Source organism: Canis lupus, chromosome 25 (genome assembly GCF_003254725.2).
Source record: "Canis lupus dingo isolate Sandy chromosome 25, ASM325472v2, whole genome shotgun sequence".
Lineage (NCBI taxonomy): Eukaryota > Metazoa > Chordata > Mammalia > Carnivora > Canidae > Canis > Canis lupus.
In genome coordinates, this window is record NC_064267.1 from 34731723 (window position 1) to 34742207 (window position 10485).

Here is a 10485-nt window from a genome sequence, read left to right on the forward strand (position 1 = left end):
CCCGGGCTGCAGCCGCAGAAACAGCCCCTCCTGTCTGAGGGCGGAGGGGCGCCCCCGCGGTGGCCATCTCTAGGAGGCGTTCCTGAGGGACTCAAGCCCGTGACTTCATCCCCAGCCCGGCCCTTGCATTGACAGCTCCCCTCCCGACCTCCGATACCTACCGGAGACTAAGCCTTTTCCCCGTCCTCAATTCCCAAAGAGCTGGGAGCCCAAGGTGCTGCAATAAATAAACCACCACAATATCTTGGTAGACATTTACAACGTGCTCAGGAACATTTTCCTTTAGTCCTCACAACTCTGGAAGGTCACAGAGGTCAGGAATCGGTGCCCTAATTCTCAAGCTATGAACCCGAAGACCTTGGAGAAGTGACCTGCTTCAAGTCTTGCCTGCTCCTCACTGGCCACTTAAGCCTCCACTGGCAGCCCCAGTCCTCCTGTAGCCGCCTCAGGCCTCCCCGTCCTCCCTCCAGGGTGTCCTCCTCCCAACACCACACCCTCCTCCCCCTCCCCGTTCATTTAACATTCACAGCGCACTTGGATGAGACAGTTTAATCTCATTTTATCTTCATAACAAGACTGTGAGGTAGGTGGGGCAGGTATCATGAAACCATCTGGGAGGTTAAGTAGGAAGCCATGGCTCAGAAAAGTTAAGGGATTTTTGTCAAGGTCATAAAGCTCGTAGGAGTCTCTGGTTTTGGCTCTGATGTGTAAAGGGACCAAAGCGGCGGAGGACAGATCTTGAAGGTTACTACTCTGCTCTTCTCCACGTTGTCCCAGGCAAGCTCTCTGCAGAGGCACCCAAGGTGGGACCCTCCTGCCCCGTCCTGGGGCTACCCACGAAGGTATGAGGAGGAAGCAAGACTCCAGATCAGCCCACTGAGGAATGAAGGCCGGTTCCATCCTTCCGCAGTTACCTCACCAGTTACGTCACCCAGAGGACCAACCCCCTGAGCGCATGATTCAGAAGACAGGGATGGATCCAGCCAGTTTGCAACAGTGACACACTCACAGAGATACACGTATCATTTTGCATAGATCCACCTCTGTGACACGCCATGCCCCAGTAGGACATCGTGCCAAACCTGCTCCAAGGACTCCGGATAAATAAGTTAGTTCACATTGTCTAGGACCAGGGATTTCTGGCAACCAGTAAGGAGCCCGGGGGCTGCCACACCTGGGGGGCCTCTCAGGGAACCAGGGCTCCTCTGCCAGGCTGCCCAGAGGAGAAAGATCCAGCTCTCTCCTCAGAGAGAAGAGTGAGTATCAGCAGCTTTTCCTGGCAGTGCCCAGAAGCAGCAGAGGGCAAAGGGCGAGGAAGAAGACTTCACTGCACACCCCTCCACCCAGGGTCACGTCCCCGCACCAGGAGGTCTCAGCATACAGAGAGGTTTTTCGTTCGCTGCTTCTTAACCACAAATGATGGCATAAAGGTCTTCCGGAGTGGCTGGCATGAAGTTCTTTCGGGGACCCCCCTTGACTCAATCCTGTGCAAAAGGAAAGGTAGCTTTAGGCTAGGAGGGGGACACGAAGGCAGCAATGGCCACAGACTTGATGGGGAATTGCCTATCTGCCGTGGGGAGCCGGGGACTTCGGCATGGTGCTTCCTTGCCCCACTGAGTTATTCACCATCACCCCCCATCATCTATTGGGGAATCCTCTGTGTCCCTTTGCTCTCCCAGCAAATCTGGGAGGTGGCCTAAGGTTCAGCTGCGAAGGGTGAGGGCTTGCTGGGCGGACATGAGGGGGTTTCCCCTCTTCTGGCCCTGCCCCTGCCACCGTCTCACCACACATGTGGCCTCAGGAAAGCAACTGCCTTCCCCAGTCCAGTCCCCATCCTCCTCTGTAAACGGGATGTGTTAGCTACTTTCTGTTTCTTCCAGCACCCTCTCCAAGACTACCTGCGTCTCTCAGATTTCAAAGGGACCAAAAAAAAAACCACAACTGGCAGTCCAATCTCAGCATCCGGGTTCATCACTCCTTTCGCTGCCCTAACCTGGGCTGGGCCCCAGGACTCACCTAGGGGCACGCCCATCAGAAGGGGCAGGGGACTCAGGGTGCTTCGGGCTCCTCCAACGGATCCGGTTGAGCAGGACTTTGACCTTGTTCCAGTGGGAGAGATCCAGCTGAGCAGAGGGTGGGGGGATCACCACAGAGCTCCTCCCCACAACATACCCCCTGACCAAGCTCCCAGAGACAGCAGGCACCACAGCCAGGACAAGTCACCCTCTCCAACCAGGAATTCCATCACTTTCTGAGTGTTTCCAGCCTTTGGGATATGTACACATCCCAAACAGCCCCTAACCCCCTCCATCCTGTCACCTGCCTCCGCACACACCCATCACCTACCTTGTGTCCCTGGGAGGGTGGGATGATGTGGGCTGGCTCTGCGGTGGCCTCTGACAGCCTGTCAGGGTTGGCACTTGGCAGCCCTACCTTTAGGGCTGCTGCTGTTTTTGCCCCTTCAGAAAGAGAATCAGATTACCCAGGGCCAGAAGCAGGAAGCCACCCATCAAGGCCAGGACTCAAAGGGTCTGCCTGGGGGGCCCTGGGCAGGCAAGACACAGTGGGAGATGCCATGGCCCCTCACCTGTCTCCTGTGCCTGGCTCAGCAGTTTGCGTGCCTCACTGCCTGGGGCACGAGAAGGTGGAGGTGAAGGTGCCAGGATTGGCTCCCCCACCTCCTCCTCTTCCTCTGCCTCCTCCGCTTCAGGATCCTGTGCACAGGACAGACGGGCACTTGGGACCTGACTAGAGGGCTGAGGCTGTTCTGAAGGGAGCCCTGGTTCCAGGGGTCCCAGACCTTCTCTGCTTCCCCCACTCACCTGTCTCCACCCACCCCCCACTGGCCTGTCCACCTGCAGCTCACTCACCCTTGGGGGCCTCTGGGTCTGCAGCTGCAGGTAGAGCTGCTGAAGCCTTGCCATCTGCTCCAGCACGAGGCACAGGTGTTCCAGGTAGCGGAGACCCTGCCCTGGGAGACAGGCCCAGGCTTCAGGCCCCAGGCCCCTGACCTGTGGGACAGAGTGAGGTAGGGGAGACCCCTGAACTCAGCCAGACGCCCATCCTGGGCAGCCAGCAGATGGGAGCAGAGGGGCCGGGGATAGTAGGCGCATACCACCAGCTGGCCTCCCTACCCGGCCAGGCATGGCCAGGCTGGCCCCGTACTGCCCCCCTCCACACAGCTGGGAGTGGGCCGAGGCAAGAACAACCCGTCAATTAGAAGCAAGGAATGCCCCACCCCGAGAGAGCTCCAAGGAGAAAGAGCCAGTGAGGCCCCACAGCCAGCAACCCACCCCCAGCCCCCCCACCCCCGTGTGAAAGGGCCATTTCCATCGCACTCTTCACCCAGCCTGAGAGGTGGCGTGGCACTCACCACCTCTGCTTCTTCCAGGCCTGCCTCTAGGTCCGTTTCTGCCTCAGTGGCCTCCTGTTCCCCTGCTCCAAAAAGGGGCACATCATATTCAGGCTTGCTTGGTGGCTTCAGGGAACGGTGGTGGGGCGGCGCGCCGGCAGGGGAAGCCGGGAGTTGGCGGGACCGCTCCAGCACCTGCTCCAGCTTGTGGCTGGCCACAAGCCGGCCTAGGTGGGCGGGAGGCTCCATGGAAGCGAGGGCCGGGGGCTCAGGGCTCCCTGTGGGCTCAAAGTCCAGAGAGTCCTGAGAAAGGCCCGGTGAGGCGGTCAGGGGGCTGTCTCCAACCACCATCTCCACTCCTGAGTCCCGGGAGGCCAGTTTGAGAAGCGGCTCCTGCCTCCTGGGACCTCTCAACTGCCCATCCGCCTTCCAGGAGGCCAGCGAGCACCCCTGAGCAGCGTCCGGGATCCGTCTGTAGGTGCTGCTGACTCCAGGTACTACGCAGCCGAGCGCCGAGTCCTCAGCAACCCCATCTGCCAGGAGAGTGAGTATCAGGCTGAGCAGGCCGCCCCTGACGCCCCCAGCATTCCTGGCAGCTGGCAGCATTCCCCGCGGAGGAGTGTCCTGGGCCAGAGGTGGAGGGAGGCGAGCCACTGGGTGGCCACCGCCCCGCCCAGGTCTCTCCCTTCCCTGGCCTGGAGAAGTTAAGATGGGTTCCCCTCACAGTAGTCTTTGTTGGCCATCACAGCCCCCCGGGATCTGGGCTGTGTGGCAGGCAAGGCCTGGTAGGGCACATTCATCAGCTCCCGGTCTGGCCGGTCCCCCTTTTGAGGGGGGAGCTGCTGCTTCTTGGGATCCCTTGTGCCCTGGGGCCGGGTCCGCCTAAGACCTCCAAGTGGTGAACGGGGAGCCTCGGTCTCTCCAACTACTCCCCACGGGGCGGTAGGGCTGTGACCTACTGTGACCACCCCCACCCCCACCCCCACCCCCACGTCGGGACACGGGGAAAGGCACAGAGAAGGAAGCCTGGGGTCGGGACTGGGATGCGAGATCAAGTCCCTCCGGAGCTCCCGGGGAGGGTAATAAAAATAACAATCGCCGTAGCCGTGGCGGGCTGCTGTGCTTTTAAATGAGAAATAGTGAAGATTTTTTGGAGAGCTGGTGGGAAAAGGGGGGGGGAGCTGATTGGGGGGGGAGCGGAGGCGAAGCCGCGCCCGGCCCCAGGGCTGCCCTCGGCGCTGGGCCCACCCAGCCTGATGCACCAGCGCCGGCGCGAGCGGACAGACCGACGGCCGCCCCCGGCTCCCCAGGCCAAGCGGCCCCCGCCCTCCCGGCCGAGGGCGGTCTCCTTCGGGGACGCGGCCCCCACCGCGGGGGGATCCACGGGGGGAGTCAGAGGCCGGGATGGACGGGGCCGGTCTACCGCCCCCACCCGGGGCTCCGGGGCGCGGCGCCATCCCCAGCCGGTCCGAGGGGAGGCGGCCCCGGGGCAGGAGGCGGGGGGGACTCACCCCGGCCGCCGAGCGGCTCCACCGCGAAGACGCGCCGCCGGCCCAGCATGGCCCCGACGCGGCGCCCGGCCCGCCTCCCCCGCCGCTGGCTGGCGGCTCCGCACGCGTCCGGCCCGGCTGGGCGCGGCCCCGGACCCTCCCGCGGGGCGCGGAGGGGAGGGGCGGGGCGGGGCGGGGCGGGGAGGGGCGCGCAGGTGAGCGGCGCGGGGGGCGCGGGCAGCGCCTGGGTCCGCCGACCCTCGGGCTCCGGGCGCCGTCGGCTGCAGCTGCGGCCCCCGCCCCGCCCCGCCCCGCCCCGCCCCCGGTTCCCTCGCTGCTCCGTCTTCCTGCCGCCGAGATGCCGCCGCGGATGGGGGGCGTTGGCGGGGCCTGGACGGGGCGGGGAGCGCGGAAGGAAGTGGAGCCCCACGGGGCTGCGGCAGAGGCCCCGACCCGCGGCCCCGCGCTCCCCGCCGTGTGCCCGGGCCCGCCGCGCAGCCGCCCCAAGCCCGCCGCGGCCGACGGTCCCCCTGCGCCGAGCGCGCGTGTCCGCGGCGAGAGCCGAGCCCCGCGGCGCCCCCTCCTCTTCCTCACCCGAGCACCTCGGGGAACTGGGCCCGGGGGGGGGGCCGAGAAGCAGCCTGGAGGCCGCGTCCCCACCCCCACCCTCTTTGGGCCCATGCATTCCACCGTCCTTCACCCCCAAAGGCTCCCAGCCTGAAAGGGGAGCTGCCGAAGGTGACCCGAGGGGCCGCTGGCCTCTAAGGAGACCTCACTCGCCGGAGGAAGGGGACAGGGCTGGAAAAGTCCCGGCAGAACCCAAACCCCCGGGAGGCAGATAAGGGAGCTGGTGGACGTGCAAACTTGCACCTGAGCCTCGGGGGGAGGGGCTGGGGCCGGAGCCCTGGGAAGGAAGTGGCCGTTAACTGGGAGGGGAGAAGACACTACCCACCCCGCTGTGCTCCTTGCTCCTTCATACCCTTCCTCAAACACCTTACACGGGAGCCTTACCAGGGGGCCACAAACTAGAAGATTCTAACTGTGTAGGAAGAGGAAACGGAAGCCGGTAGCCGGTAGCCAAGTCGGGAGACAGAATGAGAGCCTAGTCCCTCAATTACCTGCCATTCAATTACCTTGATTTTCAGGCCAAGCCCTACCCTGCTAGGCATAGGTCCTCTGGGTTGCCCCCTCCTAACCCCATCCTTCTAGGCAGCACCGCTACTCCATTCCCCTTGCCCAGATATAGACGGGGACACTGAACGCAGGGCCTGGCAGGAACTGCTTTATGCTTGTCCAACAGGATGTGTGGCACCAAACCCCACAGGCAGTGTCCGACCCCACCCCAGCCCTCCTAGGTAGGAGGGTTGGAGGGCTGGCCCCTATCAGGTGGCTTCCTCCCTCCAAAGAGAGGGTGGGGAGGTAAAGGGGGGGAACCTTTGCCAGATCTCGCCCTGAATTTGGAGAATGTGGGGCCAGATTCCAAGCAGTCTCCCTGGTGACTCTGGGGCAAGAATGCATCTGGAACAGGAAGCCCAGCCAGCAGGAATGCAGTGTCTCAGCACAAGGCTTTGTGTGGGCTCAAAAGAACCCACACCCCCACCCACACACACCCAAGCACACTCCCTTCCAGGCCACACGCCTGCACCCCACCACACCGATAGGCCTGAGGGGTATCTGGTGATGGGGATCCTTCATGGGGGCTACACACTTCCCTCCCATCTGCCTTCTGAAGCCCTGACTGGAGCAGCCCTGTGACCAGAGCTAGGTCCCGGCTTCGCCACACAGAGGGCTCTGTATCTCCCACCCTCCTTACTACTAAGGGAGAATCCTTTCCCTTTGAGAGATGCTTGAAGGAATGGCAAAGCCACCCCCTCGCTGCCCACCTGACTGGTGAGCAGCTGCCCTGAGTTCCTGAGACACATGGTGGCCGGGCAGAGTCATCTCTCAGGATGAAACCAGGGATGCCCAGCTGCCCCTCGTCCTCCATGGGGAAGTCCCAGCTTCAGGAAGCACATTTCCTGCAAAGCTCAGCACTGAGCTAGGCCCGGTGGGAGGAAGGTCAAAGCCAAGAGGCTGGAGGCAGCTCCTGCCAGAGCAGAGAAGGCTGGGAGCCATGGTGACCTCCCTTGTGGCCTGGGAGGCAGCCTCTGCTGATAGAGGTGCAAAAACTCCCTACCCCAAACCAGAAATGCGGGATTCAGACTCCAGGTGCCATTTCCTCCCCTCCCCTTAACCAGCTAGGAGTGCTTGGACTGGTTACTCATCCTCCCTGTCCACAGTTTCTTCATTTATAGAAGAAAGGGGATAGCAATACCTATCTCAGAACTGTGAGGCTTAAAGCACTTAAAACATCTGTGTGTTAAGATTATCTAGTCGTGTAACTTTGGGAATGTCACCTTCCCATTTCTAACTAAAGGGGCTATGTTAGATGCTCTCTGGGGAACTTTTTATTTTTTTAGATTTTATTTATTCACAAGAGACACAGAGAAATGCAGAGACACAGGAAAAGGGAGAAGCAGGCTCAATGTGGGACTCCATCCCCCAACTCTGGGATCACGCCCTGAGCCGAAGGCAGACACTCTACCACTGAACCACCCAGACACCCAGATGCTCTCTCAGGGAACTTCTAACTTGAATCTGTCTCCATTTCTGAAGTTATTCCCCCAAATGCAAAAAAAAAAAAAAAAAAAAAAAACCTCAAGAGGGCACAGCACTGGACAAATTGCAGTCTTATAATTAGATAGTTGCCACACACACATACACACACACACTATATCTGGGTCACGTGGAGTGGCCGCTCACAGCTGGCTTGGCATGGGTGGAGGGAGAGCAAGGTAAAAGATCGAAGACTGCCCCCAACCTTCTCCTCTGACCAATGGGTTTGCCTAATAACTCCATCTTCCAAAGAAGTTTGCTCCCAAGCTCAGGCTGGCTGTGTAGCTGCAGAGCACTCTGAAACCCTCAGGCTCCTGCAAAGAGAGCTGCCTGCCACAACTAAAGAACTGGATTTCAGCTTCAACCCATCCAGCAAAAACAAAAACAAAAACAAAAACAAAAACAAAAAAGCCCATCCAGCCTTCCAAAGGCATTCAGCAACTCACTGGCATACCCATTTCACAAGGGGCTCCTATCCCACATTTTGTTCTCCTCCACTCCTTAGAACACTGCTGGCCCACCAGGCTTGGTTACAGGTGGGGATCTGACCATGTTAATATCCCGGCCCACCTTTTCCAACCTGTCACTTCCCTGCTTTAAATTTTCAAAATGTTTCCAGAGCCTCAGGTGAAGTTCAGACCATTTCTTCTGGCATTCAAGGCTCCCATCTCCCTTTCTAGTCTTCTCTTGATACCTCCTTCAGCCTCTGCCCTAAACTGAGCATTCCACCTGCACCCACCCCATCGGTTGGCGTCTGTCCATTCCACCTGTCAAGTCCTGTCCATCCTTACACACAGATGGCCTCTGCTCTGTACTCACGGGGCCCGCCTTGTATGTTCCACATTAGCTCTTAGCACTCATTGCCATATAGTCTTATTTCATTCATGCCATCTCAGTTGCTGCCACTTGACCATTACCTTCAGGAAAGCAACAAAAAAAAGGCTATATTTTTCCATATTCTCACTGTGCCAGGACCCAGGTATTGACGGAGGGGTGAAATGGCCCCTTTTGGGCGCATTCTCCTCTGTAGCTCCCTGTCGTGGGCTACCTCTGACAGTAGGTGGCGCCAAGGAGGCCGTCCCGTTGCGGACCAGGTGTTCTGGCCTGGTGCACTCCTAAGCCACAGAAAGCCTTGATCTTTTCTATGAAAATAAAGGCAGCCATCCAGGCAAAAGGTGAGACAATTATAGGAAGGTGTAAATTATATCAACAGGTGCCTGAGGAGCCAACACAAACAGTCTCCACCAAGGTTCCTTCCAAAAAAAAAAAAAGGTTCCTTCCAAAAAGAGCCCCACAGCACAAAAGCCTCTGAAGTCCAGCTTTGATCATTTCTGTGAAAATAAAGCTGAGGCTGTGGCCCATTCCTCAAGCTACCTGGAGGTGGGGTGGGTAGGTCTGGAGCACCCAGCAGCACCCATACACCTTTCTGAAATGTCCTTTGGGATTAGGACTGGGGGTGGTGGGTGAATCAAGCCCTAAATCTGGTAGGGAACCTCTGGCCCCCACCTCAACTCAAACATACCTGAGGGTAGACTCACCTGGCACCTAGCACTCTTCACTGATTGTTTTTGTTTCTCAAATCAACTACCAATGAAGCCAGTGGGGTCTCCCAAGATGGGTAGGGTGGTCCCTTGGGATGGAGACTCCACTGGCCTGTCCTTCCCAGGCAAGGCTAACCTGCAGCCCTGTCCGAGGTTCTTTCTGGTGATTATCTTTCTCAAATGGGTGCAGACAGCCTTGGCCAAGTGCTGGAGGTGCTCTGGATGCTGCCCTTCTCCTGCCCACCCGGCTCATCTGGGTAAGTCAGCGGGGCTCACAGCATTCACCCCAGGTAGAGCAAGGAGCACAGAGTCCCAGGCTGGCCAGTGCCAGAGGAGTATTGACACTGTCTCACCAAGCCGGGCCTGGACAGATTGGACATCCGGGCCTGCCTCTTATTTCTCCTGCCTGCCCTCCAGCACCTCTCCTCTTCTCCAGGCTCCCAGTGAGAAACTCACACCTCTCATGGACCAGGAATTATCCGTAAAACTGGCATCTATAAAAAAGGGTCTAGGAGGTGGGGCGCCTGGGTGACTCAGTCAGTTTAGCACCTGCTGGGGCTCAGGTCATGATCCCAGGATCCTGGGATCAAGCCCCCCATGGAGCCCCCTGCTCAGTGGGGAGTCTGCTTCTCCCCCTCCCTCTACCCGACTAGTCCTTATCCACATGTGCTCTTTCTCACATAAATAAAATCTTTAAAATAAATAAATAAATGGGTTCAGGAGGGGCACCAATAAATGGGTCCAGGAGGAGCACGCAACCAAATGTACTCCACCAACTGTCGTTTTAAGTTCAAGCCCCATATTGGGGGGTAGAGATTACTTAAAAATAATATCTTTTGGGCAGCCCCAGTGGCTCAGCGGTTTAGCTCTGCCTTTAGCCCAGGGCCTGATCCTGGAGACCCGGGATCGAGTCCCATGTCAGCCTCCCTGCGTGGAGCCTGCTTCTCCCTCTGCCTGTGTCTCTGCCTCTCTCTCTCTCCCTCTCTGTGTCTCTCATGAATGGACGAATAAAATCTTTAAAAATAATAAAATAGGGATCCCTGGGTGGTGCAGCGGTTTGGCGCCTGCCTTTGGCCCAGGGCGCGATCCCGGAGACCCGGGATCGAATCCCACGTCGGGCTCCCGGTGCATGGAGCCTGCTTCTCCCTCTGCCTGTGTCTCTGCCTCTCTCTCTCTCTCTCTCTCTCTCTTAGACTATCAGAAATAAATAAAAAAATAAAAATAATAAAATAAAATTGTTTTAAAAAAGAGGAGAAGTTGTCCAGAAAGAGCATAACCTTCCACCAAAAGAAGCAAGCCTCTTCAGTAAGGGGGATCACATAGTGAAGCACCTGGTAAGGCAAGGGTTCATGGGAGGGAGGGAAATAAAAGGGAAAAAATTATGCCAATAAGGACTTTCTCCCCAGTGGTAGAGAGAAGCTCGTCCCCAGGGGCCCGGGCTGGGAAG

General features: G+C 58.6%; 1 protein-coding gene across 5 annotated transcripts; it reads right to left on the reverse strand.

Annotated features, from left to right (window-relative positions):
* Positions 1-534: 534 nt before the first annotated feature.
* C25H8orf58 (chromosome 25 C8orf58 homolog) lies at positions 535-6433 on the reverse strand. Of its 5 annotated transcripts, none has more exons than XM_025463113.3 (7): positions 5437-6433; positions 3374-3885; positions 2871-3011; positions 2588-2714; positions 2347-2459; positions 2017-2099; positions 535-1484 (listed from the first exon to the last, which is right to left on the reverse strand). In XM_025463113.3, exons 1-7 carry the CDS (start codon positions 5525-5527, stop codon positions 1373-1375), a joined length of 1179 nt encoding a protein of 392 aa, XP_025318898.3. In that variant the 5' UTR covers positions 5528-6433; the 3' UTR covers positions 535-1372. The 5 variants fall into 5 exon arrangements, with proteins under 5 accessions (XP_025318898.3, XP_035572995.2, XP_025318900.3 ...); XM_035717102.2 differs by having other exon boundaries at positions 2017-2123; XM_025463115.3 differs by lacking the exon at positions 5437-6433 and adding an exon at positions 4864-4985.
* Positions 6434-10485: the final 4052 nt, after the last annotated feature.